The sequence below is a fragment of the Lynx canadensis genome, chromosome C2 (assembly GCF_007474595.2).
Source record: "Lynx canadensis isolate LIC74 chromosome C2, mLynCan4.pri.v2, whole genome shotgun sequence".
Lineage (NCBI taxonomy): Eukaryota > Metazoa > Chordata > Mammalia > Carnivora > Felidae > Lynx > Lynx canadensis.
Genome location: NC_044311.2, coordinates 13167807 through 13195775, shown reverse-complemented (window position 1 = coordinate 13195775; position 27969 = coordinate 13167807). Strand labels below are relative to the sequence as shown.

The 27969-nt window shown below is 37.1% G+C and overlaps 1 protein-coding gene across 3 annotated transcripts in view; it reads left to right on the top strand.

Annotated features, from left to right (window-relative positions):
• RBMS3 (RNA binding motif single stranded interacting protein 3) overlaps positions 1–27969 on the top strand; it is a 692670-nt gene that overhangs the window by 283189 nt on the left and 381512 nt on the right. For all 3 annotated transcript variants that reach the window (XM_030329793.1, XM_030329794.1, XM_030329792.1), the window contains exon 4: positions 5701–5792. In XM_030329793.1, coding sequence (XP_030185653.1) covers positions 5701–5792 — 92 coding nt within the window. The remainder of the gene's footprint in view (positions 1–5700; positions 5793–27969) is intronic.

Genomic DNA, 27969 nt, shown 5'->3' with positions numbered 1-27969 from the left:
AAAGCAAACTGAAACCCAATTGAAGTTGCTTTCTTTTGTAGGACATGCGTCATGATTCTCTAGGAGCAACCTTGCGTTTTATTTTGTTCTTCTGGTCGCCCGGAGTATGAGCCGTCAGGAATGCGATGCGTATTTCTACAGTCAGAGTGTTTTCCGGGATTGCTTGAGACATTTTTACCTCTGAACTTTTCATTTTAATTAGTTAAATTGAGTAGGTATGTGTGGAAAACACATAGCTCAGTGAAGTATTTCCTATCTGGTGGCTTATTCTTTCTTTATAACTTTGTGTCACGGGATCTGGGCACCCCTATTGTCGTGGACTCTTCTGTAGAGGAGGTGTTTTTTTACAAAGACATCACTGTGTCTCCTTGTGGGCAAGATGGCTCTACAAACACATTCTTCTAAAAGTTCACTCATTCCCTCCCTGATTCAGAGAAAGCTCAGGTGTCTCATACCCTCACAGAGATTTCTCCTGTTTAGATTGGAGCTGAGCCCCGGAGATCAGCATTGTGATTTTGTCATATCGTGTGTAATGTGTTGGGGTGGAAGGAAGGGGAGGAAGCTAGAGGAGAAGCCACGCTGGAACCGAGGTGCAGAGTCCTGAAGACCACGGCTGCCTGGCTGGGTGGGAGCATGGCCGAGCCAGACTGGGACCACTTGGCATTATATTGTCCTTTATAGTCAAAATGTATCAGTAGACATTTTAATCGGTTAATTCCCACTGTAGTCCGTGAAGTATTAGCATCTTTTACACATGCTTTTAATTCACTTAAACAAATATTTATGAAGCACACACTATGTGTTAAGTACAGTCCCAACGACTGGCTACATATAATAGGTAACAACGATTAACCAAGAGTGATCTTTTTTATTTCTTCCTTCAAGTTGCAATGAGTAAAGGGAAGGATCCCTCTTTTATTTAGTTTATTGATTTCTTTTGAGAGAGAGAGAGTGAGCAGAGGAGGAGCAAAGAGACAGAGACAGAGGATCTCCAGCAGGCTCTGCACTGGCAGTACAGAGCCCATCATGGGGCTCGAACTCACAAACCATGAGACCATGACCTGAGCCAAAACCAAGAGTTGGACCTGAGCCACCCAGGTGCCCAAAAGATCCCTCTTTTAGTAAAGGCAGCACTTCACATATGTTCTAGATTCTCTCACTCCATCACTTTCCAGCAACATTATTCTATAAATTATCCTCTTGCCCTCCGGAAGTTTTGATCTTTTGCTTTCTGTTTGATCATTCCTATCCCGATCTGAAATTGCCAAGAACAGTCCCATAGTGGGTGCAACAAATAAGTATTTGTTGAATGCCTTGAATGAATACTCTGTAGTTCCCTGGCTTCCCACTAAAATCAGCTGAGGAACACACATATACATGTACACACATGCACCATTGTGTGTGTGTGTGTGTGTGTGTGTGTGTGTGTGTGTGTGAGTGTGTGTGTGTATAAACACCTGGGCCATATTACCAAAATATTGATTTACTTTCCTGGGGGTGAGAAATGGACACTAGTATTTTTTTTTCATCTCTCAAGGTGATTCTAGTGTGCAGCGAAGGTTAAAAGCCTTGGTATCTCCTATCTTAAACCAAAACAGCTCGTTTGACATTGTATCACCCTCTCGCTGACCATCTCTTAATTCTCCTTCCTAGCAAGATAACAAGGAGACCTGCAAACAATCTCTCCCCCTCTCCCTCTTTGCTGTTACTCTTTAACTACCCAACAGGCTTCAGTCCCTACCACTTGCCTGAAGCAAATCGTGATCATGACTCCCACGTTCCTAAGCACACTGGACATTTGCAAGCCCTCATCTCGCTTACACCGTCAGTGACACATGACAGCTGATTTCTCTCTCCTTGGAACAGCTTCTTCCCTTGTCCTTGAGACATCCTCTTCCCTTTTCATTCCCTTCTCCCTCTCTGATTCTCCTTTGCAATCTCTTGTTCCCACCTGACACCTAAATGCCGAAGTTGTTCAAGCTCCAAACTTGGGTCCTTGGTTTCTACTTACGCTAGGCGTTTTTGTCTCTTTCCGTCTCTATAAATCACATCTTTATGCTCTTGACCTCCCAATTTATATCCCCAATCCTATCCTCTTTTCTGAGCACTAGCCTAATATATCCAACTGCTCTCTGACATTTTTACTTAGATGTCTCACAGACATTTCTGACTCAACTGATATTTTAATTTTCCCTCTCCCCTGTTGGATGCTCTTCCGGGCTCCCCACTTTAGTAAATCACACCTCCACCCACCCAGTGGCTTATGCCAAAAAAATCAGTAGTAATCCTTGTCGTCTATATCTCCCCTACTTCCAACCCGGCCAAGCTATCATCAAGTCCTGCTAATTCTGCCTCCAAAATATAATTCAAACCATCCATTTCATCCCCTCCATTTTATCACCAGCCGCCATTCGTCTGGGTTGCTGTAATAGCCCCTAACTCTTCTCCCGATGACACTCTTGCTGTCCACCTTCCCCACAACAACTCAGTCTTCAGCCAGGATATTTTAAGAAATGCAAATCATTTTGTGCCACTGCTTCCCTAAGACTTTCGATAATGAACACTCAGTAGTCAGATTCTGTATTATATGCTTTCATTTCTTTCAAGACAGTTCTGCCGTTTGGTAATTGTAGATTCATTTGTGTGGCTATTTGTTTCCTGTTCATCTCTCAACTCTAAAAATGCACAAGGGCGAGAAGTAGGGCCATTCTTTTTAACTGCTGTGTTCATGTGCCTGGCAAAGTGCCTGAAATAGAATTTCATTTTTTAATTAAAATTTTTAACTTTATTTTGACATAGATAAATAGAGAGAGAGAGAGAGAGAGAGAGAGAGAGAGAGAGAGAGCGCCTATGAGCAGGGGAGGGGCAGAGAGAGAAAAGAGAGAAAGAATCCCAAGCAGACTCTATACTGTTAGCACAGAGCCCAGTGTGGGGCTTGACCCCATGAACCGTGAGATTATGACCTGAGCTGACATCAAGAGTCAGATGCCCAACCCACTGAGCCACCCAGGCACCCCAGAATTTCATTATTGAATGAAAGAATGAGCATGTGAATCGATAAGGACAACTGACCCAAGCATGTAGTGGAAGGGGGTGCCTTGTCAAATTTCACTTAGCCCATTCTACTGGAAATTCAACCATTAATAAATGTACGGACTAAAGGAACTGCATTGAATCCACTTGTGGAACTGCTTTGTTCTGTGTCCTAACTTCAAAATCAAGGAATTTTCAAGAATTGTGTCCTCTTCCTGGTAGGCTTCAGGGGCTACTCTAAAGAATGTGCAAAGTGGGGTTATAAAGTAGTTCATTGTGTGGTGCATTTGGGAAGGGCTTATGACGACTTCACTTTAAATCCTGGACCTGGCAATGAGGCAGCTTGAAATTAGTGGGTATTTGTGCCGTTTGGCTTGAGCCTCTGTTTCTTCATGTATCATGAATAGGCACGAGGCCAGTGATACATGAAGTTATCATTTCACCAGTTATCAACATGTCAACCACCCAGCACGACACATTGATACATAAGAGATAATATCTACACTTTAGTTTTACCTTCTGCTCCCCTGACCCTACTTCTTGACCTATTTTGTTCTTTTCTCCCCCTTTCTCTTTCTGCTTTTATTTTCCCCTATCTGACTCATCTTAGTGGGTGGCAAGACTCCTATTACTCACATAGTTTGAATTTTGTGGGAAGAGAAGAATTAGCAGTACTTACAGAGCGGGCTTCCCTTTGGATTAGAAACACAAACTTCGCAGCTTCTCTGCCCAGCTTTTCAAGAGCATTTTATGGTACACTGCTGTGTAACAAGTTCATTTTAGGATACCATGCTGGGAGGGAGAAAAAGAAGCAGGGATTCGAGGGGAGAAAATTAAAAAGTTAATTAAAAGAAACAACTTAGTAATTGAATTCCCTTGCGCTCTTCTTTGGCGAAGGCGGGGTGGGTCCCAGAGCATGGTTACTAGGCTTGCTCACCTCCAGACTTCTGGGGAACAAGCATGAGAGTGCAGAGCAAATCCGTGACTGACAGATAAGAAGAGGATACATATGATGGGCTTGTTAGACATGCCAGGTAAAGCTGCCCTCATACTCATGCTTGAGCTTTCTAATTTTGAGATGTTCTTAGGGCAGCTGACATTACAGTTAGGCTAAAGCCCCAGACTAATATCAGCTAGTTTATGGTCCTACAGAATCGCCTTTCCATTGATTCTGTTTCATTGATTCTAGCTATTCCCCTGGCCTCACTCTGTATATGCACTTACACAGGCACAAGGGCAGAGAACAGTAGAGGGAACTCCTGTGCCTTTTTCAGATTATACTTCAGTAACAAATATGTGACACCGGTCACTGTTTAAATTATTATTATTTTTTTTTAATTTTCTTTTTTTTTTTTTTCCACGTTTATTTATTTTTGGGACAGAGAGAGACAGAGCATGAACGGGGGAGGGGCAGAGAGAGAGGGAGACGCAGAATCGGAAACAGGCTCCAGGCTCTGAGCCATCAGCCCAGAGCCTGACGCGGGGCTCGAACTCACGGACCGCGAGATCGTGACCTGGCTGAAGTCGGACGCTTAACCGACTGCGCCACCCAGGCGCCCCTTAAATTATTTTTAAAGAAGCTTGATGGGCTCCTGGGTGGCTCAGTCGGTTAAGCGTCCAACTTCGGCCAGGTCATGATCTCCTGGTTCATGAGTTCGAGCCCCACATTGGGTTCTGTGCTGACAGCTCAGAGCCCTGGAGCCTGCTTCTGATTCTGTGTCTCCCTCTCTCTCTGCCCTCCCCCAATCATGCTCTGTCTCTCTCTCAAAAAATGAATAAACATTAAAAAATATTTTAAAAAAAGAAGCTTGAGTATTTAATTATTCAATCACACATCACTTAAGAGTGAAAAAGTCTTAGTTAAGATGTCATCGAGGGGCACCTGGGTGGCTCAGTCAGTTAAGTGTCTGACTCTTAATTTGGGCTCAGGTCATGATCTTGCAGTTTGTGTGTTCAAGCCCCACATCAGACTCTGTGCTGACAGTGTGGAGCCTGCTTGGGATTCTCTCTCTCCCTTTCTCTCTCTGTCCCTCCCCCACTTGCTTGTTCTCTCTCTTTCTCAAAATAAATAAATAAACTTAAATAAAAAGATGTTGTCATCAAGTGAGACAAGGTTCTGTGGTGAGTTAGCATGGGCTTACGTATCAGCTGGAACTGGGTTGAGACCCTAACTCGCATTCACAACCTTCATTCATTCACACAGTCAACATACATTTATTATATTAAATGTCTACTGGGTGCCAGGCACTGTAGAGGTTGTGAGTAATCACTTGAATAAACTGATCTATCGAGGCTTTTTATTAACATGAGCTTTTTTGAGGTTTTGAAAATTGACTTCAGACATAGACTTTTCATCGTTTTCAGCATTTTGTGCTCCTCATCCTTGCCGCAAATTCATTGAAGAGGGTCATGGTTAAATAATGTATTACCTTACTCGTCCGATTAGCCCCAATCAGATGGCTGACTGCATACCCAATCTCCAGAAAATAAGAGACTTACAATTTTACATTTAATGGTATCGTGGTATCTGTCCTGACATATGAAGGCCAATGGCTTGAGAGCCTTTCTGGTTATTCCAGAAGTTACGAATGAAAGTGTGGCCACAAACACACTGTCCCCCTGTATGATAGAGATGCAGCACTAACAAGGGGTATTGTACTTTCACAGGGTACGGTTTTGTGGATTTTGACAGTCCTGCAGCCGCACAGAAAGCAGTAGCGTCTCTCAAGGCAAATGGCGTGCAGGCACAGATGGCCAAGGTAAGATTGGCGTTTAGATTTTGTTTTCTTTTGTGATCGTCTATTTCTCCACGGCTGTGAGCTGAATCAGAACTGGAGTTTGCAATGATTTGAATTACATTTAGTTGTTAGGGAAGGCAAGGCGCCTTATAATAGGTTTGGTTTGGAAAATCCTGGCTGGTTTATTTCATTGTTTCTTTGTGTATACTTATTAATATGCTCTTTTGTTATGGTGACCTCATTAGCACGTTAAGGGCATTTGTAAAGTGCTCTGTTTTGCCTGAAAAAGGAAGCGTGTGTGTGTGTGTGTGTGTGTGTGTGTGTGTGTGTGTGTGTGTCTAGGGCTTTCATCAGTGAAGAGTTTAGGAGTAGTATAATTCTCAGCAAGTTGTCATTGGTAAACTGTGCTAAAAATTATTTACTGTTATGTTGGGGACAGCTGATGGCTGCATCATGAGATTATCTGGTCTATGCAAGGAAATGAGTTCAGTTAAAGCATACATTGTCTGGGGGGTGCCTAGGCGGCTCAGTTGGTTGAGCCTCCAATTGGCTCTGGTCATGATCTCACGGTTCCTGAGTTTGAGCCCCGCATGGGGCTATGTGCTCACAGCTCAGAGCCTGGAGCCTGCTTCAGATTGTGTCTCCCTCTCTCTCTCTGCCCTCCCCTGCTTGCATTCTGTCTTTCTCTCAAAAATAAACATTTTTTAAAAAAGCATACATTGTCTGTATTGTTAGAATTTCACTTTGACCTTTATGTATAGCTTTACTAGATAATAATTTCCTAGATATTAATAAATTTCAATACACATTCGTTGTTTTGTAAAACAGTAGTCTGGAGCTTTCTCTCTGGAATCATAATGCATGTTTATACTCAAGAAAATAAATACGATCATTTTAAGTAGTTTTGAATTCTAATTGCAGTGGCGATTACAAGAATATTATACATGTATGTTAAAATGTCATAGAACTATACACGCATATCGATGTCAGTTTTCTGGTTTTGATATTTTGCTGTAATTATGTAAGATAAACTTGGAGGGAACTGGGTAAAGAGTGAATGGGATCTCCATATAATATCTTTACACTTTGATGTAAATCTATGATTATTTTCAAATAAAAAGTTTAAGAAAATTATTTATAGCATATAGATGCTTGTTATGTATTTGCTTCCAATTAATGGTCATTTTGGATTTATTCACATGCACCTAAAATTTTTAAATAATTTTTTGATTGCTGCTATTGAATTAATTTGTCTCTGGATTTTCAAAAGTCAGCTAAAAAAACCAACAGGTCATGAAATTCAGACCTAATGCATTTGGGCCACATTCATGTATGGGGCCAATTCATGTAGTTACCATTAACCATCCCCATAAGACCAAGTCATCAAATTTTCGCTCCTATGATCTTGTTATGACTGCTAAAATCCCCTTATAATATTTTTCAGTTTCAACCTGAGATAACCAGAGGTAGGGTATATGGTTTTCTTAGTCTTCAGATATCTTTTAGTAAGCTGATACCACTCATATCTGTTAATCTTTGGTTGTAGGTCACTTTCCACATAGATTATGTTGGTGGACTCATAGCCCTCTTACAACACATTAGTTGTTTTTCAAGGCTATATAAATTGGAATTTGAATTCTTTCTGCTGTGTAATGTATTCCTCATCAAGAGTGTGCCTGGAGCTTCCAATTTGCTCATGAACTAAGATGGATGAAATCAATATTTGTAATTAATAAGGGAAATATATACATGTCTTGGTTTAAGGGGTACTTGGCAAAGAGTTAAGTTACCTGGCAACTTAAGCAAGGAATCTAATACCCAGGAAACAAGTGGTAAAATATAGTTGCTGGAGACAGGCAGATAGACTGAAAGGCAACTGACAAGAAAATCATTATAAAAATGCTTATGAAGAAAATGTTATTGGAGTATCTTTGATTTATTTTGTTGATGGACTAACAAGTTTTGGAAATGTTCTGGGAAAAATATATATAAATGTATGTGTAGTGTTACTTGTTGGATAAAAATCCCTATCCTCTTGCACAACAGGCAAAGAAAGTTGGCATTGATTTTATAACTACTGAAGAGCCATCATGGCTATTTTCCCTTTGTTTCTGAGCATTCTGGTACACAAGGAATCTCTGTCTCTATCTCACTCTCTCTTACACACACACGTACACCAATCACTGACCTCTTACCTAAATAGGAGGCTATCAAAGGGAATATATTTTAAAGAGCTTCTAAAAAGTTATTCATTATAGCCAGCATTTTTACCCTCAGCCTGTCCCCGATGTTCACTGTACAATGTTCAATGTAAGGAGATTCCAATCAGAATGTTTAAAAACACTTATTTTATTTCTGGAGTTGCTGAAAGATTTCTCCCTTGTCAATTATGCTGTCTGTGGAGTAAATTCTTATTCCTCTATTTTTCTCTCAGACTTTGAATCTAAAGCCCAGAGCCTTAGATCCACATCTGCGTACTAGAAAACTTTCAGCAGTAAATGGCTCTGTAATTTAACTACCCAGAAGCAAATAAATAGCCTCCCTTTGACAATGAAATGGAACAAGCTTGACCACCTGTATTAGAAGATTTCTCACTGAGCTATTGGATTTCATGGCCTTTTTTTTTTTTCCCTTTGTCCTGGTGATAACTATAATTTATTATCATATAAACCTGCAGTCCGCAGGGTGTGTGAAACTTGCACTATATTTTTTGCCATTTAAGTATCTACTGAATCGCCTCCTGCATCCTTGTTCCTATCAATATCCTACCATGCAGGTTGTGGTGCTACATTTTAAAGACTCTAGGATTTTAAAGCAAAAAGGCTACAAATAATCTAGGTTCCCAGTAGCAACCTGGAGTGTTCACAAAGCTGTCTAAGGGAATCGCTCTAGCTAACTTATTCCAGTGTGTGCATATGAAAAATTCAACTGATTTGTCAACTAAGAATCAAACAATAAATCATCCAGTAAGTGGTAATTGATTAATAATGTATAGCCATTAACACAAACTAACATTTTCTGTATACTTGCTGTTCTGTCAAAAAGAATTTTTAGGGATCAAAGAAAATGTTCCTTTGAAGAGAGCAGATTTAGAATATTCTAGTAATACATAGTGGTTGAGTGTAGGTTTGGAGAGAGATAAACTTGGCCTTGAATTTTGGCGCTGATACCACCTGAATGTGTGGCCTTGGCTAAATAATTTAAATATCTCTGAAACTCTATAATAATAATACTTAACATTATTGAACTAAGGATGCCTGTCAGAATTAATTAAAAAAATACACAAAGAATTTAGCATAGTGCTTAGATTACACTAAGAATTCAATAAATGTTAATTATTCAATGAATGTTGTTATTCATTAAATTCAAATTTGTTACTGAACCTTCCATGAATTCTAATGTTTGCTTTAAGTGGTATGTCATTATAAAACAGTTTTTTGAGAAATAAAATAAATAACATCAGCAAACATTTTTATTACCTGCTAAGTATCAGGCACTGTGCTAGGTGTTGGAGAATCAAGTTGAATAAAACTTCTTTCTTATTCTGGATTTTTAATATTTAGTCCTTCTCCTGAGATTGCTACTGGATTGCCCTAGATTAAGGATATTGGCTGTTACTGTTCTTGCCAACTTCAGTGTATTTAGAAGAAAATCATAGGCTAAGGAATGTGTCTCTGTAAGCGTAAAAAGAGCTGAGAAACAAAAACATCTAAGAATAGCTTAACCTTGTAGGTGTTTATTTTCTTATTAATAAGAAGGCCATAGATAGGCAATGAAGAGCAAATGCATTGGGGTGCCCTCAAGGATCAAGGATGTTTATTTTTGAGACAGAGAGAGAGAGAGAGAGAGAGAGAGAGAGAGAGAGAGAAATCCCAAGCAGGCTCCACATTGCCCGAATGGAGCCCAATGCAGGGCTTGAACCCATGAACCCATGAGATCATGACCTGAGCTGAAATTAGATGCTTAAGCAATTGAGCTACCCAGGCACCCCTGCATATGTTGTTTCTAAAGCCCAGATATGCTATCCATCTTAACCAGGAAAAACAAAAGAATCTGAAGCTGATGGATCATTCTGACTGATTTGGTCCTTTTAAAAGCTTTCCCAGAATCCTAACTTAGGAACTTGTGTTTACATCATAATGGCCCACACTGAGTCATATGGTTTCTCCTTAGCTGCAAAAGAGCCTAGGATTATGAATAATTTAGCTTTGTTGCCTCTAGTAGAGAAAATTAAGAATAGTTCATCTTTTTGGCTGTCCAACATCCATTACACCATTCTTCCCATTTATACATTTTGGGTAGCATGCGTTCATTCCTTCCTCAAAGGAGCATACCTCAAAGCCTCATCCTCTAATCACATCTGGTGATGCCGTCATCCCCAACAGGCTCAGACACGGGCTGCCTCTCCTGGCTTAGCACTCATAAGCTTAAAAGACAGGTTATCTATCCCATCTTCCACAGCATACAACAATAGAGAAAAAATAGGATACATGAAACTAAAGGAAGACCACTGTTTGGGAACAGAGAGAATGGGTAACCAGCTGCAATTGCTGATTACTGGGGGCAGGAATAGAATTCTAGCTTTGCAGTGCAGTAAGTTCACTGGTTAGCCAGTCTTATAATCCCTGTCTGCCTTCTAGAGAGATCTTTCTTGTCCATTATTCCTCCTGGTGTCACTGAGGCCTCACTAGAGGGCTATACGGCTCTAGAAACTGAGTTTTCCTGGACATAAATTTGGAGATCCTGGAATGGCTCTACATATTGAACAGTCAACAATTATTACCAGCCAAACCTTGAGTTATCTCAAGTTTAGCAGGCCTCTTTCTTATTTTCTATCTATCAATTTCAAACTCAAGTAAACAGAGCACATGTCTTTCTAAATGAATACCCCACAGAGAAGGAGTCGCCCCTTCCTCAGGCCCCTTAAAAAAAGGTTTTATCAGGTCTGCTCTTAGCACTGCCATTCCAATTACCAAAGGTGATTCCCATCAGTGTGGGATATGTAGAATAAATCAAAGCTAAGTGATCACAAAAGAGACCAAGTGTCCAAGAGGATGTTAAGCATATCAGGGATAGTATTTAAATCCCATGTCAACTATGGCAGAGAACTAGATTGGGACCAGAGGAAAGGAATTCTCTCCTATAAATCAATGACCTTAATAGTAGTTCTCTTTAAGGAAAAAAATTAAAATTAACAAAATTTTATTCATCTGACATCAAGAGAGATAAAAATTAAAAAATCAATATAGGAAAATGATTCTGTAAATTCAAATATGTATATGCATAAAATTAGTTGAAAATACAATACCCCTGTGGTTATTACATAACCCTAACAGTTATATTCTAATAGGAGAATTTTAGTTAATGGAAGAAGGCCTACTTTATAGAATATTCTAGAAAAAAAAATTTTAAGTTTGACTGCTAGCCTCATGATGTGGCTTGTTATCAACCAAAGCTACTCTTATGAAAGCACAGGCACATGCCAGACTCCTGTCATCAAAGGCCCTGTTAAGAGCCTCTGCTTTTACCATCTCTAGGTATATGAGAGTAAGCAGGTTATTTGATGTCCATGGGTCCCTACAGTGGGGTCAGGCCTACACATAATTCAGCCAAACAAGGAAGCTTCTCAAAACTTCTTATGTGGGAAGGAGAGAGTAATTGTTTAAAGGCAAGTTCAGTAGCCAATAGGGTTGATGTTGCTTCCTGAGACCGTGTGGGAAAGTCGATCAATACATTACATAATGATGGGCAAGTGCTGTCTGGGGATGCTAGTATCCCAAGAATAATGTCCAGGCATTTTTGTTTTGTTTGTTTTTTCAACCAAATCAGGGGATCAGAGAAGCCTATATACTATCATTTGTCCATATCCCAAAACGTTTCTCGGGGTGATAAGGGATATAGCCTATAATTTAGGTAGAAATGTCTTTAATTCTCTTAGTTTTTCAGTGCATTTATGTTGAACACCTACTATGTACCAAGGCTGTTCTACATACTAAAGGTATAGCATTGAACCAACATTTTATGAAGATCACATTCTTCTGGTAGAAGGCAGAAAATAAACAAAGAGCTACAATAGATTAGAAAGAAGTGGTTCTATGACCATCAAAAGAGGTTAAGGATACTAAATATATAGGAGATGAGGATGGTGGTTGAAGGTTGGGTCGAGACGCATTTTGAGTAGAGTGGTCAGGGAAAATCTCTCTGATGAGGTGGTATCTGAAGAGAGATCAAAAAGAAAGGAAGAGAGCAAATTATAGTATAATCTCATAACAAGAGATTTTTATGAAAAAATTTTCTATAGTAATTCAAAATAAAGCAGACTTTTCAGCGAGCTGGCATGTTTGGGCTTTGTTGTCTCTATCCCACATTTCTTAATAATGGGAGAGTCGGATATATCACCATTACTTCCTCCTTTATTTGTTTTGTGGGAGTCTCTGGTTTCAATCTATAATAATGGTGCATTTCTCAGAAGTTATTTTCCATGAGAACCAAATTCTAATTGAGTCTGTACATATTTCCTTCCAATACTTCGTCACATCGTGTGGTTCTGTTGTGCTGGTGGATATAAAGATATGACAAGATACCCTACACCACTGTTATGAAATGTTCTTTAAATAACTGTAATTCCAAAGAATGGCAGCCCAATGTTGGTTTTAACACAGTTCATTACTCTTGGATGACTGATGCCATGTAATGAAAACCTTGCTCTGTGTCATTTCCTAAAATGAATCTTTGTGTCACATGCTCTTGTGAAAGACATTTCCAACAGAAGAACATCTGTCACAAACATGGAGTATTATTTTCCTCATGATGGAGATTTTTCAACTTGTCAGTAAAAGAAATACTAGCGGTTGGTCTTTTACATGGCTGTAAAATATTTGTGAGCGTCTGCTTTGTTGGCTATGACGACTTGGCTCCTTTTTTTTTTTTTTTAATCCTAATGCTGAATGCAGAGATACAAAACCCAATATTGAAATTGTCAGGGTTGATCTTAATCCTATTTGTTAATTAGTTAAAGTTTTTGAGGTAGAATCCTCTGCAATTAAATATTTGTATTAGCTTCTACAAAACGATTTACATAATCAGGTGGTGGGTGCTACCCAGTGCTTCTGCGAGGACTCCACTGTATTTTCTTTGGTGAAACGGTGGGTTTGTGCTCTAATAGAATTTCCTTCTTTCCTAGCATTTGACAAAAACAAAAATCAATGAAAAAATTTACCTTAATTTGGGTTGTAAATCGAGGTCTGTACCAGGCGTCCAGATACGATTTTACTGCAGGGTATCTGTGGACTACAAGTTCTCCTCAATTTGAAAGAATATCAACTCTTGTCCTACCTCTGAACAGAGTGTATCCACAGGCTGATCACAATCCATGGCTCATTTCTTGATATACTGTTTAGAAGTAATAACGAACAATCTCCTTTCATGGCTTTAGTCATTTGTTCTTAAATTTGGATGGAAAAGATCTTGTCTCTGGTCAGCATTGGTGTGGATTGAAGGGACCTAATTAAAAGCATCACCTTGTCCCCATGTAGATTCTGATCCCATTGAAAAAAATAAATGAACCTCAAAATTAAAAAAACAAACAACTATTGATTCAATTATTGGAAGGACTGTATTAGGAAACTGTGGCTTAGGTATATGAGAAAAATGAGTCTTCAAATAGTGAATGCCAAAATTAGATGTATCCCATCTAGTTACAGCAGGTGCTGGAGAAGTATGGGCTTCCCTGCAAAGGGATAAAGGTGGGTTATGGCAGTAGACCTAGAAGAATATAGTGAATGTGTTGTCTGTTGGATCATGAGAATGGAGGGAGAAGATGAGTCACCCTTGCTGAGTTCTTGCTCTTGAACTCACCATTCAGGTAAATCATTGCTCCTCCCATCTGGGAGTATTAAGTAAGTGAACAAGTAAGAAAAAGGCCAGGAGTGTTACACCATTCTCCTACCACATGAAAATACCTTGAGAAGGGATGGAAGCTTCCCTGGCTAGCTGACTCTAATTGCTTTCTCTATCTTATTTTGTAGCGTACCTTAAGGAAAATTACTGCATGAATTTGAATGTTAGAAATACATGTTATATATTTATTCTTAGTGGTTTAACATCGTAGCATGGAGAAACCCCCTCAGTACTGACAGATGTGACCTACCTTGTTTCTGCATTTACCACTGGCGTGCTGTGGGACTGTCTGCAAGGCCTTTAACTGTGTCTATTCTAAAAGAGGCAAGGAAACAGACAACACGTATGGGGTAAAGGAAATTGCATTTCTTTCCTTTTCTTTGAAGCATAGTTGATATGCAATGTTAAACCAGCTTCAGGTGTACAATATAGTGACTGGACAACTCTTTATATCATGCTGTGCTCACCACACATGTAGCTACCATCTGTCACCAGACAGCACTGTTATAATACCGTTGATATAATCATATTCTCCACACCAAACCTTTCCTGTGTATGAACTGTTCATTCCATAACTAGAAGCCTGTACCTCCCACTCCCCTTCATCCATTTTGCCCAACCCTCCAGCCCTAATCCCCTCTGTCAACCACCGGTTTGTTCTCTATATTTATGGGTCTGCTTTTTGGTTTGTGTTGTTTCTGATTTTACATATAAGTGAAATCATATGGTATTTGTCTTTCTCTGTCTCACTTATTTCACTTAGAGTAATACCCTCTACCTGCTGCTAGTAAATAAGATAAGTGTTTTTATACTTACTGTACTATTTAATCCTTACTAGGATCCTGTGAAGTAGATATTATTATCTCCATTTTACAGATGAAGAAACAGGGATGACCCAAGTTCACAATGGTAGTCAATGGTGATGCTAGATTTGAACCCAAACCTGTTGGGTTCCAAAGATTTGTTCTATCAAAGAAAATTGTAAAGCTGCTAATGTTTCTCTCTAGTCTAGTGGTGCTTGGCTATTCGATTTCTTTTTATCCCCCAGCTTTATTGAGATATAAGTGACATGAAGCCCTGTGTCAGTTTAAGGTGTAAAATGTTATGGCTTCATCCGTTCATATATTGCAAAATGATTATCACAGTAGGATTAGTTAACACCACTATAACCTCACATAATTACCATTTCTTTTTTGTGGTGAAGACATTTGAGATCTACCTTCTGAGAGACTTCCAAGGATGTCATGCAGTATTATTAACTAGAATCACCAGGCCCTGTATTAGATTCCCAGAACTTACTTATCTTATAGCTGGTATTCTGTATCTTTTGACCAACATTTGGAGGCATTTCCCCCAACCTCCAGTCTTTCGCAACCATTATGCTGTGTTTTTGTGAATTCAGCTTTTTAAGATTCCACATATAAATGATATCGTATTGTGTTTGTCTTTCTTCATCTGAACTTATTTTACTTAGCAAAATGCACTCAAGTTCTATACTTGTCACAAATGGCAGGATTTCCTTTCTCCTCACAGCAGAATAATATTCCATTTTATATATACACCATATCTTTTTGTCCATTCATTCATACATGGACACATAGGTTGTTTTTATACCTTTGCTATTGTACATGCTGCAATTGACATGGAAGGGAAGCTATCTCTTGTCATCCTGCCTTCATTAGCTTTGAATATATACCCAGAAGTGGGATTGCAGGATCATATATGGTAGTTCTATTGTTTTACTATTTTGAAGAAACTCTGTACTATTTTAAGTAGTGGCTGCACCAATTTACAGTCCCACCAACAGTGCCCAAGGGTTTTCTCCACATCCTTGCCAACACTTATTATTTGTCTGTTTGATGATAGCTGTTTTAACATGTGAGGCATGTTAACGTTTGTGAGGCAATATTTCATGAGGTTTCGATTTGCATTTTCCAGATGATTAGTGATGTCAAGCATCTTTTCATGGACCTACTGGCCATTTTAACGTTCTCTTTGGAAAAACATGTTTATTCAGTTCTTTGGTCCATTTTTTAAATAAAGTGTTTTTTTTTTCTTTTACTGTTGAGTTACATGAGGTGCTTATATATTTTGGATATTAACCCCTTATTGTAAAGAGGGCTTTTACAACCCGTATATCCATTTTTGAGTCTTATGGTTTCTGGATTTATGTTTAAGTCTTTATCCATTTCAAGTGAATTTTTATGAGTGGCATAATATAGGCATCCAATTTCATTCTTCTGCGTGTGAGTATCCAATATTCCCAACACTATTTATTGAAGAGAAGGTACTTTCTCCAATGAGCATTCTTGGATCCTTGTCAAAGATTATCAGACTGTAAATGCTAGTGTTTATTTGTGGGCTCTAGAATTTATTTCACTGGTGTATGTGTTTATTTTGATGTGAGTACTATACTGTCTGATAACCATAGCTTTGTAATATAGTTAAAATCGGACAGTATGATTCCTCCAGATTTGTGTTTCTTTCTCAAGATTATTTTGACTATTCAGTGTCTTTTGTGGTTCCATATGATTATTGGATTGTTTTCTGTTTTTGTGAAAAATACTATTGGAATTTTGATGGGGATTGCATCGAATTTATTGATGGCTTTGGGTAGTATGGATATTTTAACATTAATTATTTCGGTTTGTAAGCATGGGATGGTTTTTCATTTATTTGTGTCTTCAGTTTGTTTCATCAAAGTTGTAGCTCTCAGTGTCCACAGATCTTTCATTTTGGGGGTTAAATTTATTACTAAGTATTGTATTCTTTTTGATGCTACTCTGAATGGGATTGTTTCCCTTACTTATTTTTCAGAAAATTCATTGTTAGTGCATAGAAAAGCCAATTTCTGTATGTGGATTTTGTATCCTACTTACTTTACTGAAATTGTTTTAGTTTGAAAGCTTTTCAGTGGAATCCTTAGGATTTTCTATACATAGGATCATGTCATCTGTAAACAGAGACAGATTTACTTATTTTTTTTCCAGTTTAGATGCCTTTTATTTCATTTTCTTGCCTAATTACTGACTAGAAATTCCAGTATTTATGTTGAATAAAACTTGTGAGAATTGGCATCCTTGTCTTGTTCCTGATATTAGAGGAAAAGTCCTCAGCATTTCACCATTAAATATGATGTTAACTGTGAACTTATCATTTATTTATGGCCTTTATTATGTTGAGGAATATTCCTTCTATATCCATGTTGTTTAGAGTTTATATTATAAAAGAATATTGTTTTGTCAAATGCTTTCTCTGCAACTGTTGAAATGATGGTGTGAATTTTTCATTCCATTATTGTGGTGTATTACATTTACGATTCTTACATACCAAAGATAAATCCCCCTTGATTATGGTGTATGATTCTTTTAATGTGCTGTTCAGTTTGGTTTGCTAGCATTTTATTGAGAATTTTTACATCCGTATGTATCGGGGTTATTGACCTATAGTTTTCTTTCTCTTACATAATTCATACTGGGTTTGGTATCAGAGTAATGCTGCCTTAGTAAAGAGTTTGGGGGTGTTCCTGTCTCTTTAAATTTTTGGAAGAGTTGAGAAGGTTAGGCCGTAATTCTTTAAGTGTTTGATAGAATTCACCAGGGGAACCATATGGCCCTGGGCTTTTCTGTGTTGGGACAGTTTTGATTACTGATTCAGTTTCCTTACTTGTTACTGGTCTGTTCATACTTTCTTTTTTCTTTTTCTTTTTCTTTCTCTTTTCTTTCTTTCTTTCTTTCTTTCTTTCTTTCTTTCTTTCTTTCTTTCTTTCTTTCTTTTTTCAGTCTTGGCAGATTGGTTGTTTCTAGGAATTTATCCACTTATTCTAGGTTACCCAGTTTGTTGGCATATAATTGTTCACAGTAGTATCTTATGTTTTTTTGTGTTTCTGTGGTATCAAGTGTGATGTGCCCTCTTTCATTTCTTATTTTATTTATTGGGTCTCTTTTTTTCATAGATAATGGTTTGTCAATCTTGTTTATATATTTCTTAAAACGCTAGCTCCTAGTACTGTTGATATTTTTTGTTGCTTTTCTGGTCTCTGTTTCATCTATATGCCTTGGTTTTTGTTGTTGCTGTTGTTTTTTTCTTTTCTTGTATTGACTCAGGTTTATTTTGTTGTTATTGTTCTAGTTCCCTGAGGTGTAAAGTTAGGTTGTTTATTTGAGATTTTTCTTTTTTCTTAATGTAGGCATTTATATAAACTTCTTAGAACTGTTTTTGCTGCATCCAATAGGTTTTGGTATGTTGTATCTCCTTTTTTTGTTGCAAGATATGTGTGTGGATATTTTAACATTAATTATTTCTGTTTATAAGCATGAGATATTTTTTCATTTATTTGTGTTTTTTTTTCAATTTCTTTCATCAGAATTGTGTGTGTGTGTGTATGGTTTTATATATATACATATATATGTATATATATGGTTATATATATATGGTTATATATATGCATTTTTATATATGGTTATACGTATATATATACAATTATATATATGGTTATATATATACATTTATAGAGAGAGAAAGAAAGAGGGAGGGAGGGAGAGAGAGAGATGTAGATAGATAGATAGATAGATAGATAGATATGTTTTATTTCCTTTTTGATTTCTCTTTTGACCTATTGATAGTTCAGGAGTATGTTGTTTAATCTCCACACATTTGTGAATTTTCCAGTTTTTCTCCTGTTATTGATTTTTATTTTCATAACATTATGGTTGGAAAAGATACTTAGTATTATTTCAACCTTTTTAAATTTTCTTAGGTGTGTTTTGTAGCCTGTCATATGATCTATCCTGGAGAATGTTCTGTATGTTCTTAAGAACGATATGTATATTGCTGCTATTGTGTAGAGTATTCTGTATATGTCTGTTAGGTCCTTTGGATCTAAGGTATATTTTAAATCAGAAGTTTCGTTATTGATTATCTGTCCAGATGATCTATCCGGTGTTGAAAGTAGAATAACGAAGTTCCCTACTATTATTGTATTGTTGTATCTACTTGATGAACTGATGCCTTTATCATTATACAATGACCTTGTCTCAATTAACAGTTTCTCTTGTTGCCATTTTTAATTTAAAGTTTATTTTGTCTGATGTAAGTATAGATGTCCCTGCTCACCTTTTATTTCCATTTGCATTGAATATCTTTTTCATCACTTCACTTTCAGCTTATGTGTGTTCTTAAAACTGAAGTGAATCTCTTATAGTCAGCTTATAGCTGGCTCTCGATTTTAATCCATTCAGCCATGTTATGCCTTTTGATTGGAAAATTTGACCCATTTACATTTAAAATAATTATTGATAACATATGGACATAACTAATATCATCTTCATTGTTTTCTGGCTGTTGTATACTTCCCATATTCCTTTCTTCCTCTCTTGCTGCCTTTCCTTGATGATTATCTGCAGTGGTACACTTTGATTATCTTCTCTTTATCTTTTGTGTTTGTACTTTGTTTTGTAGTTACCATGAAGCTTACATAAAACATCTCATAGATATGATAGTCTATTTTACACTGATAACAACTTAATTTTGATTGCATATAAACAATCATTTATTTCTCTCCTTTTATACTTTTGGTGTCACAATTTACCTCTTTTGATACTGTGTATTCACTAAAAAATTATTATATTTGTATTTATATTACAATTATTTTTAATTATTGTGTTTTTTAACCTTTAAAGAGTTAAGTGGTTAACACACCACCATATTACAATATTAAAGTATTCTGAATTTGATGGTATACTTAAGTTTACCAGTGTCTTGTCTACCATATTTCACTTACCAGTGAAAGTAACATGCTTTCATGTTGCTAATTAGTGTTCTTTCATTTCAGGTTGAATAACTCCTTTTAGCATTTCTTAATGCACGTCTAATGGCGATGAACTACCTCAAGCTTATGTTGTCTGGGAAAGTTTTAATCTCTCATTTCTGAAAGAAAATTTTATCAGAAAAAAAAATATTCTTGGTTGGCTTTTTTTTTCTGCCCTTCACTTTAAATATATCATCTCACTTTCTCCTGGCCTGTAAGGTTTAAGCTAAGACATCCACTGATAATCTCATGGAGGATCCCTTATAAGTTACAAGCTTTTGTTTCTACCTGCTTTTAAGTTTCTCATTGTCTCTGATTTTAGACAGTTTCATTATAATATGTCTTAGAGAAGATCACTTTAAATTACATTTGTTTGGGGCCAAGAGCTTCCTGAACTTGTATCCAAATCTCTCCTCAAATCTGGGAAGACCTCAATCATTATTTAAATAAGCTCTCTGCCCCTTTCTCCCTCTCTTCTCCTTCTGGAACTCCAATAATTTGCATATTGTTTCTTTGATGGTCTTCTATTGTTCATAAATGCTCCCTCACTTTTTTTAAAAATTCATTATTATTATTTTTTGATGTTTTTCTCTTTCAACTGGATAATCTCGAAGTCTTGTCTTCTACTTTATATATTCTTTCTTCTACTTGATCCATTCTGCTCTTGGTATTCTCTATTGAATTTTTCACTTCATTCATTGTTTTCTGTATCTCCAGAATTTCTGTGTCGTTTGTGTTTAATGATTTATATCTCTTTGTAAACTTCTCACTTTGCTCAGTTATTGTTTTCCTGATTTTGTTGAGTTGTCTTTTTGTGTGTGTTTGTTTTGTTTTTTGTCTTTCTGTGTGTTTTTTTAATGTTTTATTTATTTGTGAGAGAGACAGCGTGAGTGGGGGAAAGGAAGAGGGAGGGGGACAGAGGATCCAAAGCAGGTTCTGTGTTGACAGCCATGAGCTTGATGTGGGGCTTGAACTCATGAACTGTGAGGTCATGACCTGAGCTGAAGTCAGAGCTCAGCTGACTGAACCATACAGGTGCCCCATCATTTTGTGTTTGTAGCTCATTGAGCTTCTCTAAAACAGCTATTTTGAATTCTTTATCAGGTAAATTGCAGATCTTCATATCTTTAGGGTTAGATCTTGGAAGACTGTTGTAATCCTTTGGTGGTGTCATGTTTCCTTGATTTTTGTGTTCCTTGAATTTGGATTGGCAATCATCTCCTCTAGTCTTTACTGACTGACCTGAGGAAATAGCTTTTATTAGCCCTGCTAGGCATTCTGAGGCTTCCTTAGACTTTCTCTGAATATGCCTGCTCCATGCTTCTTGCTCCCTCTTGTGGCAGAATTCTTAAGCTTGTATGCCTTTTCTGGAAAGTACAACACACCAACCTAACCCTTTTTGGTTTCTCAAGAGTGTAGGTGAAACCCAAGTTTGTGGTGTCTTCTTGGCCCACAGATTTGGGTTTGGCTTTCTCTGTGTGCTCAGTAGCTATGTACCCAAACTCACTCTCACCACCATCAGGAACACACAGAGGGTGTGTGTGTGTGTGTGTGTGTGTGTGTGCGTGTGTGTGTGTGTGTGTTAGAGTTCCTGATGTATATTGTAGGAACTTAATACATCATTGTTGAATGAATGAATAATCAGTATAGGTTATTGTAACAATTCACTTCTGATAAACTGTTGTGATTGCAAACTAACTTTTGCTGAGGGATATTTCTTTAACTGAGTACTAACCAATTATCTGGGAGAATGTAATCCCTGAGCCCACCAAAAATGGCTGAAGGTAATCATTCCAACTACTGATGGGGAATGGTGGTGCTGGTGGCACTGGTAATGGGACAAGATGGACATCTTTGTTTCTTGAGAAAACATACATCAGGGATTGGAAAATTAAAATCAGTAACTCCTACATTGTAGAAGCCTTAAATGAAGTGAGTATACATTGCATATGTGTATATACATCCATATATATCCACTAAGCATATATCTTTTTAAAAGATGATTACTTATCACAAGTAGCTATGATTTTTCCATGCAGTTACTCAATAAATACAAAAAATGTTTTACAGCTCCATGGCATGTCTGTCTTTTGTTTAAAAATGGAGCCTAAAGCTAAACAGTAACTAATTGAATGATAGGTCTTTGTGATCTCTGGCTTTCTGTGTATCCTGTATTTATTACATTATGATTTGTATCACTTAGACATTTATGGGAACTATTCACAAATGCATTTCACTGGAAGAAAAAATGGAAATTTGAGTGCTATGAATGAGTTAGGCATCATGTTCAGCTTGATGGTCCTTTCCACCTGCAGGACACACATTTTACCCACTATTTGAATTATTCAACCACACCATGGCATTCAGAGTCCCTTGGCCAGAACAGTGGGAGTTGACATTCCAACCTATGCAAGCAAAGTTATCTACTCCTTTTCCATGTTAAGAGGTATTCCAAAGAAAAAGAATATTCAACTTCAGAAAAATGCTCAAATTCAAAATAAATATAGACTTCCTTTTCCTATTGAAATTCTTTTTTTTAACATCTCTGGAAAAATGACTTAAACAATTTTGCACATTTCAATAAAGGAGATAAACTTGGATGAAGCTATGCTAAGATTCATTTTCTTATATTAATAACATTTAGCCTTTTTTCTTGCACTGATGAAAGATTTTAAACTTTTATGATCTATGTGGAAATTATATTCATATGTCAAACATAAACTGTCTTTCCTGGTGTTCACATTTAAGGTAACTAAACAGAACTCCTTGATAAGTCCAGTGCAAAGTAAAATTTAGATTAAGATATTTTCTTTCTTTAAAAAAATTTTAATGTTTATTTATTTTGAGAGAGAAAGCAAACATGGGAGGAGAAGAGAGAGAGAAGGAAAGAGAGAATCCCCAGCAGGCTCTGTGCTGTCAGTGTAGAGCCCAATGTGGGGCTTGATCTCACACGTCATGAGATCACGACCTGAGCTGATATCAAGAGTCAGATGCTTAACCAACTGAGCAACGCAGGAACCTCTAGACTAAGATATTTTATAATTCAAAGGTAAATTGCTGGTAAAGTGATAGACATCACTGAAATCCTTATCACTCAAAAATTAATTTGCGTGCTGCTAGGAATACAGCCACTCATGTATCCTTAGGGATCTGGCTTCAGAAGCAGCCCTAATCAGAAATGTAGGAAATATCACCCCTTTTTAAGGATACAATATCAAATAAAGTAAGAGTTTATTCTGTTAGGGAAGACTTTGGATTGGATACAGCACACAAAAATCTCTACGTATTCTAAACTCCCAGGAAATAAACTACTGATTTACGAAAGTATGATTTCCTGATTCCAACCCCCCAGATAACTTTGAGTGGCTCAAGACTGCAGTGCAGAAAGTTACTGCAGAGGTGGTAGAAACAGCAAGAGGCCTAGAATTAGAAGTGGAGCCTGAAGATGGGACTGAATGGCTGCAATCTCATTCACAAAACTTGAATGGATGAGTTGTTTTTTATGGATGAACAAAGACGGTGGTTTCTTGAAATGACAACAAAGGATTTGGAATATCACATAAATTTAATTGATAAGGCAGTGGCAGGATTTGAGAGGATTGCTTCCAATTTTGAAAGACATTCTAGTATGGGTGCAATGCAATCAAACAGCATCACATACTACAGAGAAATTATTCATGAAAGCAAGAGTAAATTGATGCGGCAAACTTTATTTTTTAAGAAAGTTCAGCAGCCACCATCCGGATCAGCCAGAAGCCATCAACATGGAGGCAAGTCCCTTCCCTGGCCAAAAGCCTCGCTGGAAGCTCAGATGATGGTTAGCATTTTTTAGTAATAAAGTAATTTTTAATTAAGGTGTGTACATTGCTTTTGTTTTTAGGCTAATGCTATTGTACACTTAATAGACTACAGAATAGTGTGAATTTAACTTTTACATACTCTGGGAAATCAAAAAAATTCAGTTGACTTGCTTGTTTTCAGTATTCACTTTGCTGAAGTGGTCTGGAACCAAACGTGTAATATCTGAGCTGTTCATGCGTTTGTGATCAGCTTCTCTGGAGGATGCAAGGATGCTGTAAAAGAAGTCAAATCTACAAGGAGGGAACAAATTTGAGCATATTTAGTAAGATAAAATCCAGAAACATTAAGATGAGAAGAACAGTAAACAGTGAACTGAGGAAATATTACGAAGAAAAAATAGCGCATTGCAGAACTAAATTCTATATCGGTGATACTTCGGGGCAGAAGTGACACCATAGAAAATCAAGTCAGTGTCTTGAGAACTGATTAATGAAGCTCTCTCAACTTGCAGGGGAGAAAAGAGTCAAATTATATATAGAGAGAATATGCTATACATGCAGGCTAGAGAGTAAAGATCCAACATAACAGCTGATATATCATCCAGAAGAAGAAATAAGGGTAGCTGAGATGGAAGCAATAACCAAATATGTAAACTGAAGCCACTCTCCAGAGCTGGTATGTTCCTTCATGGAAGTTGAACGTATTCCATGAAAGTTTGACCAAATTCCAAGCAAAAAGAAAAGACATATATTTAAGGATGTTTTGGCATAATTTAAACAGCTAAAATTAAAAATAAAAACGTATGGGGGCACGTGGGTGGCTCAGTCGGTTCAGCGTCCAACCTGGGCTCAGGTCATGATCTCGCAGTTCAAGAGTTTGAGCCACGCAACAGACTCTGTGCTGACAGCTCAGAGCCTGGAGCCTGCTTCCATTTCTGTGTCTCCCACCTTCTCTGCTCCTCCCCCACTCACACTCTGTCTCTGTCTTTAGAGTACATAATTCTGTCTCTCTTTCTCAAGAATACATAAACATAAAAAGTAATAATAACAAAATAAATTTTAAAAATGTATACACATCTATAAAGCAGGGGGGAAAACACTTGGTTAACTGAAAAGGAAATAAAAATTAGCTCTCTTCACATATTTACCGTAGGGTTAAAAGTCAAAAGACAATGGATAATGGTTACTCATTGTTTAAGGTATGACCACAAAATTGTATATTCATACTTCTGAATGAAGCCACAGAAAGACTATCTAGTTGAAGTGCAAAAGGCTGACATCTTCATGTATACACACACACACACACATACACACACACACACACACACACACACATATCACTCAGAAAATATACTAAAACCCAAATATAATATATATTATATAATAAATAAGAAAAGATACAAGCAAATAAGTCACAGATGAAGAAATACACAGGACCAATAACATTATAAATTATCATAAATATTACTAGTAATTAAAGAAATGTAAGCAAAATATATCATTTTTACTATGAAATTTGTACTAATTAAAACAAAAATATAATATTTCAGTAAAGTTCCAAATTGCTAAAATGTGAATTTGAGTTTTCCAGAAATTACTTCATTGAGTTTAAATTATGGACTTCTTTCTAGATACTTAGCTTTAAAAAATCCAGCATGCAGACTGAGGCCATTTAAGCATAAATTTTAAGTGTGAAAAATTTGAATGATATCAAGTAGGAAAGAATAATCCTGGTAGACATAGGTTTTATAGAGTAGTAGTTTGATAGGTTATGACAAATCCACTGAAATGGTGTTTCCTGAAGCATATTTAATCTTAAGAGAAAAACAGTTATAGTATAGTACCAACTGGCCAACCAGGTAGAAAATGATCATTAATTTACCTTATGTTTGCATAGAAAAACATACCCCAAAAAAGGGAAATAAACTAAAATTTTATCCATGGTTATTTCTAGATAGACAATACAGTGATTTTTATTTTCTTCAATAAGCACACCTGTGTCTTCCAGTTCTCTAGAAAGAACAATGATTATTTTGTAATAAAAAATGACAATATCTAACAAAAAATATACAACAAATGTTATTTGTAAAGAATTCACCTAGCTGAGTATTCAGGGAACATGTCCTGGTTAATGGATTGTCAGAGCATGAATAATGATGAGAACTCTCTTGATCAAAAGCAAATGATATTAATCTTCTTTAATGAGGGACTCATTGCGACAATTGAGCCTGCCTTAATAGCATAATGTAATTAATGTAACATATATATGCATTTGACACAGTTGTATGTCACATATAACAAATGCATGTAAATATGTAAATATACATAAACATATGAAGATTATCTTTGCACAATGCTGTGTTTTTGAACTAGAAAATATTTACCTAGAAAATATCATTCTGATGTTTGCATGACAGAATTTAACTATGATAGGAAAATAATTCCTTGTAGCGATTCAACATGATAAAAGTATGTTATGACATGTTTGAAATTATGAAATTGCTCCCCCTCTCCTGTAATATAGCCAGTCAACTATTAAGTTCTAAGGGGATGTCTATGATTAAATGAACAACATCGTTTGTCAAAGTTTGAAGGTCATTGAACAGTCTCTATTTAGAGACAGATTTTTGTTCTAGAAGGGAACATAAAGAGAATCCAAAAATATTTGGAGTGACGAAATGATATGCCAAGGACAAACAGTGAAGTCTCTTTATGAATGCTGAAAGTTGAGAACAGCTCTTCACCTAAATAGCATATTGTCAGTAGCGCTCACGATAGTAAACACAGACTACCTCCTTGACTGTTCAGATGTTTCACTGTGCAAATAATTTCTAATTGTAAATAAATTAGTAATGGTATCCTGTCCATTAAAGAAATCAGTGATTCAAGTACTGACAGCGAAAAGTAATGATGCTCTGGTCACTTGTTTGATTCAGACTCTCGGTCTTTTTTGTCTGATAGTTCACCTTTTAATTTTTGTTTAATGTCTTGAGGTCACCAAGATAAAATAGAAGGAGAGGTGGTGGTGACCTAGCAGGGAAGTTCTGAGCAGCGTTAAGATGTATAAGGCGTATTCTTTCCCCAACTTGGAAATTCTAGTTAGTCAAAGAGCAATACTTGTAGACCAGGAAGGAAAGGAAGGACAATGGTTATGCATTTGGACACACTTTGTGTTGTAAGGAAATCCCTAAATGCTTTGTGGGAGTTTCCTGGTAACTCGTTCTGTTCCATAGTACTCACTCTGGAGCCAAACACATTCCCAAAATTTTAATAAAGAGTTTCACCCACGTAATTACACTAGTAGACTGTTGGCTTTTCTTTTTTACACATTTCCCTTCACTTGAACTTTCTGGCCTTTCCTCATATGTACTTGACAATAGAACTACAGATAGAATGTTAGTATATCTTAGATGAAGGAAATGGTCCATGGATTAATGTTTGAAATGTGCAATCTTGGCAATCAAGACTTACCTCAGCATTTGCTGGGACACAGGAAACCAGCTAATGGCTGATAATGTCCAGGAAATTAGTAACTCATACATATGGTAAATGCTCCATTCCTGGCCAAATGATTTGTGTAACTGATGGCAGGGTTCTCTAAGGGACTGTTAGCACAGTGGAATAGTAGTACGGCTTTATTAACTGGACTATGTGCTAATCCATGTTGTTTCCTAACTGATGAATTTAACCATACTATACACTACAATGGAAAACTGTATACCTAGAAAATGAAAATATTCAAGGCACCAATATTCTATACTACAAAAAGATAGTTTTATTTTAACAATATCGTCACATATCTTAGTTAGAGTTCTGTATAATGAATTGTGAATAGCATTTAGTTGTAAGAAAGATATGAAATCAGATGCCAGTTTGCTTCATGTCCTCCTGCTATCTGTTAATTTTGTCAGTGATGGTGTTGACTATTTAAAATCCATTGCTTGGGGCGCCTGGGTGGCGCAGTCGGTTAAGCGTCCGACTTCGGCCAGGTCACGATCTCGCGGTGCGGGAGTTCGAGCCCCGCATCAGGCTCTGGGCGGATGGCTCGGAGCCTGGAGCCTGTTTCCGATTCTGTGTCTCCCTCTCTCCCTGCCCCTCCCCCGTTCATGCTCTGTCTCTCTCTGTCCCAAAAATAAATAAAAATGTTACAATCCATTGCTTGCGTCTCTGGTTTTCTACAGAGCATCAGCAGCTGTGTGCTATTGTGCCTTCACATGCTGCCTCATTTACTTTCTCCGCTCTTCTCCTGCCCCCCTTTCAAAGTTAGCTTTCACATATCCCTCAAGCTAGAATTCAGGTGTCAGCTCCTCAGGGAAATCTTAATGACTTCCCAGTCTAGGTCATCTGCTCTTTCTATATGTTCTTATAGAATCTTGTATAACTTCATAGGATCGTTCACAATCTGTAATTCAAATTTTATATGGTAGGCGATTGTGGATACAGTCCCTCTCCTACTCTAGACAAGAAGATTCATAAGTGCAAAGACTATAATAGTTCTTCCCACTCTTGTGTACCTTCTGAACTAAGTACAGCATCTGTCCAGCAGGTATCAGGGAATAATACATATTTGCTGAGTGACAGAACTCTAGATGGTGGTTATCATTTTCCTAGGTTTGTAAATGAAAAAAAAAAAAACAAAAAACTGAAGCTCAAAAAGTTTAACCTAATTAAAGTCATACAGCCAAATGAT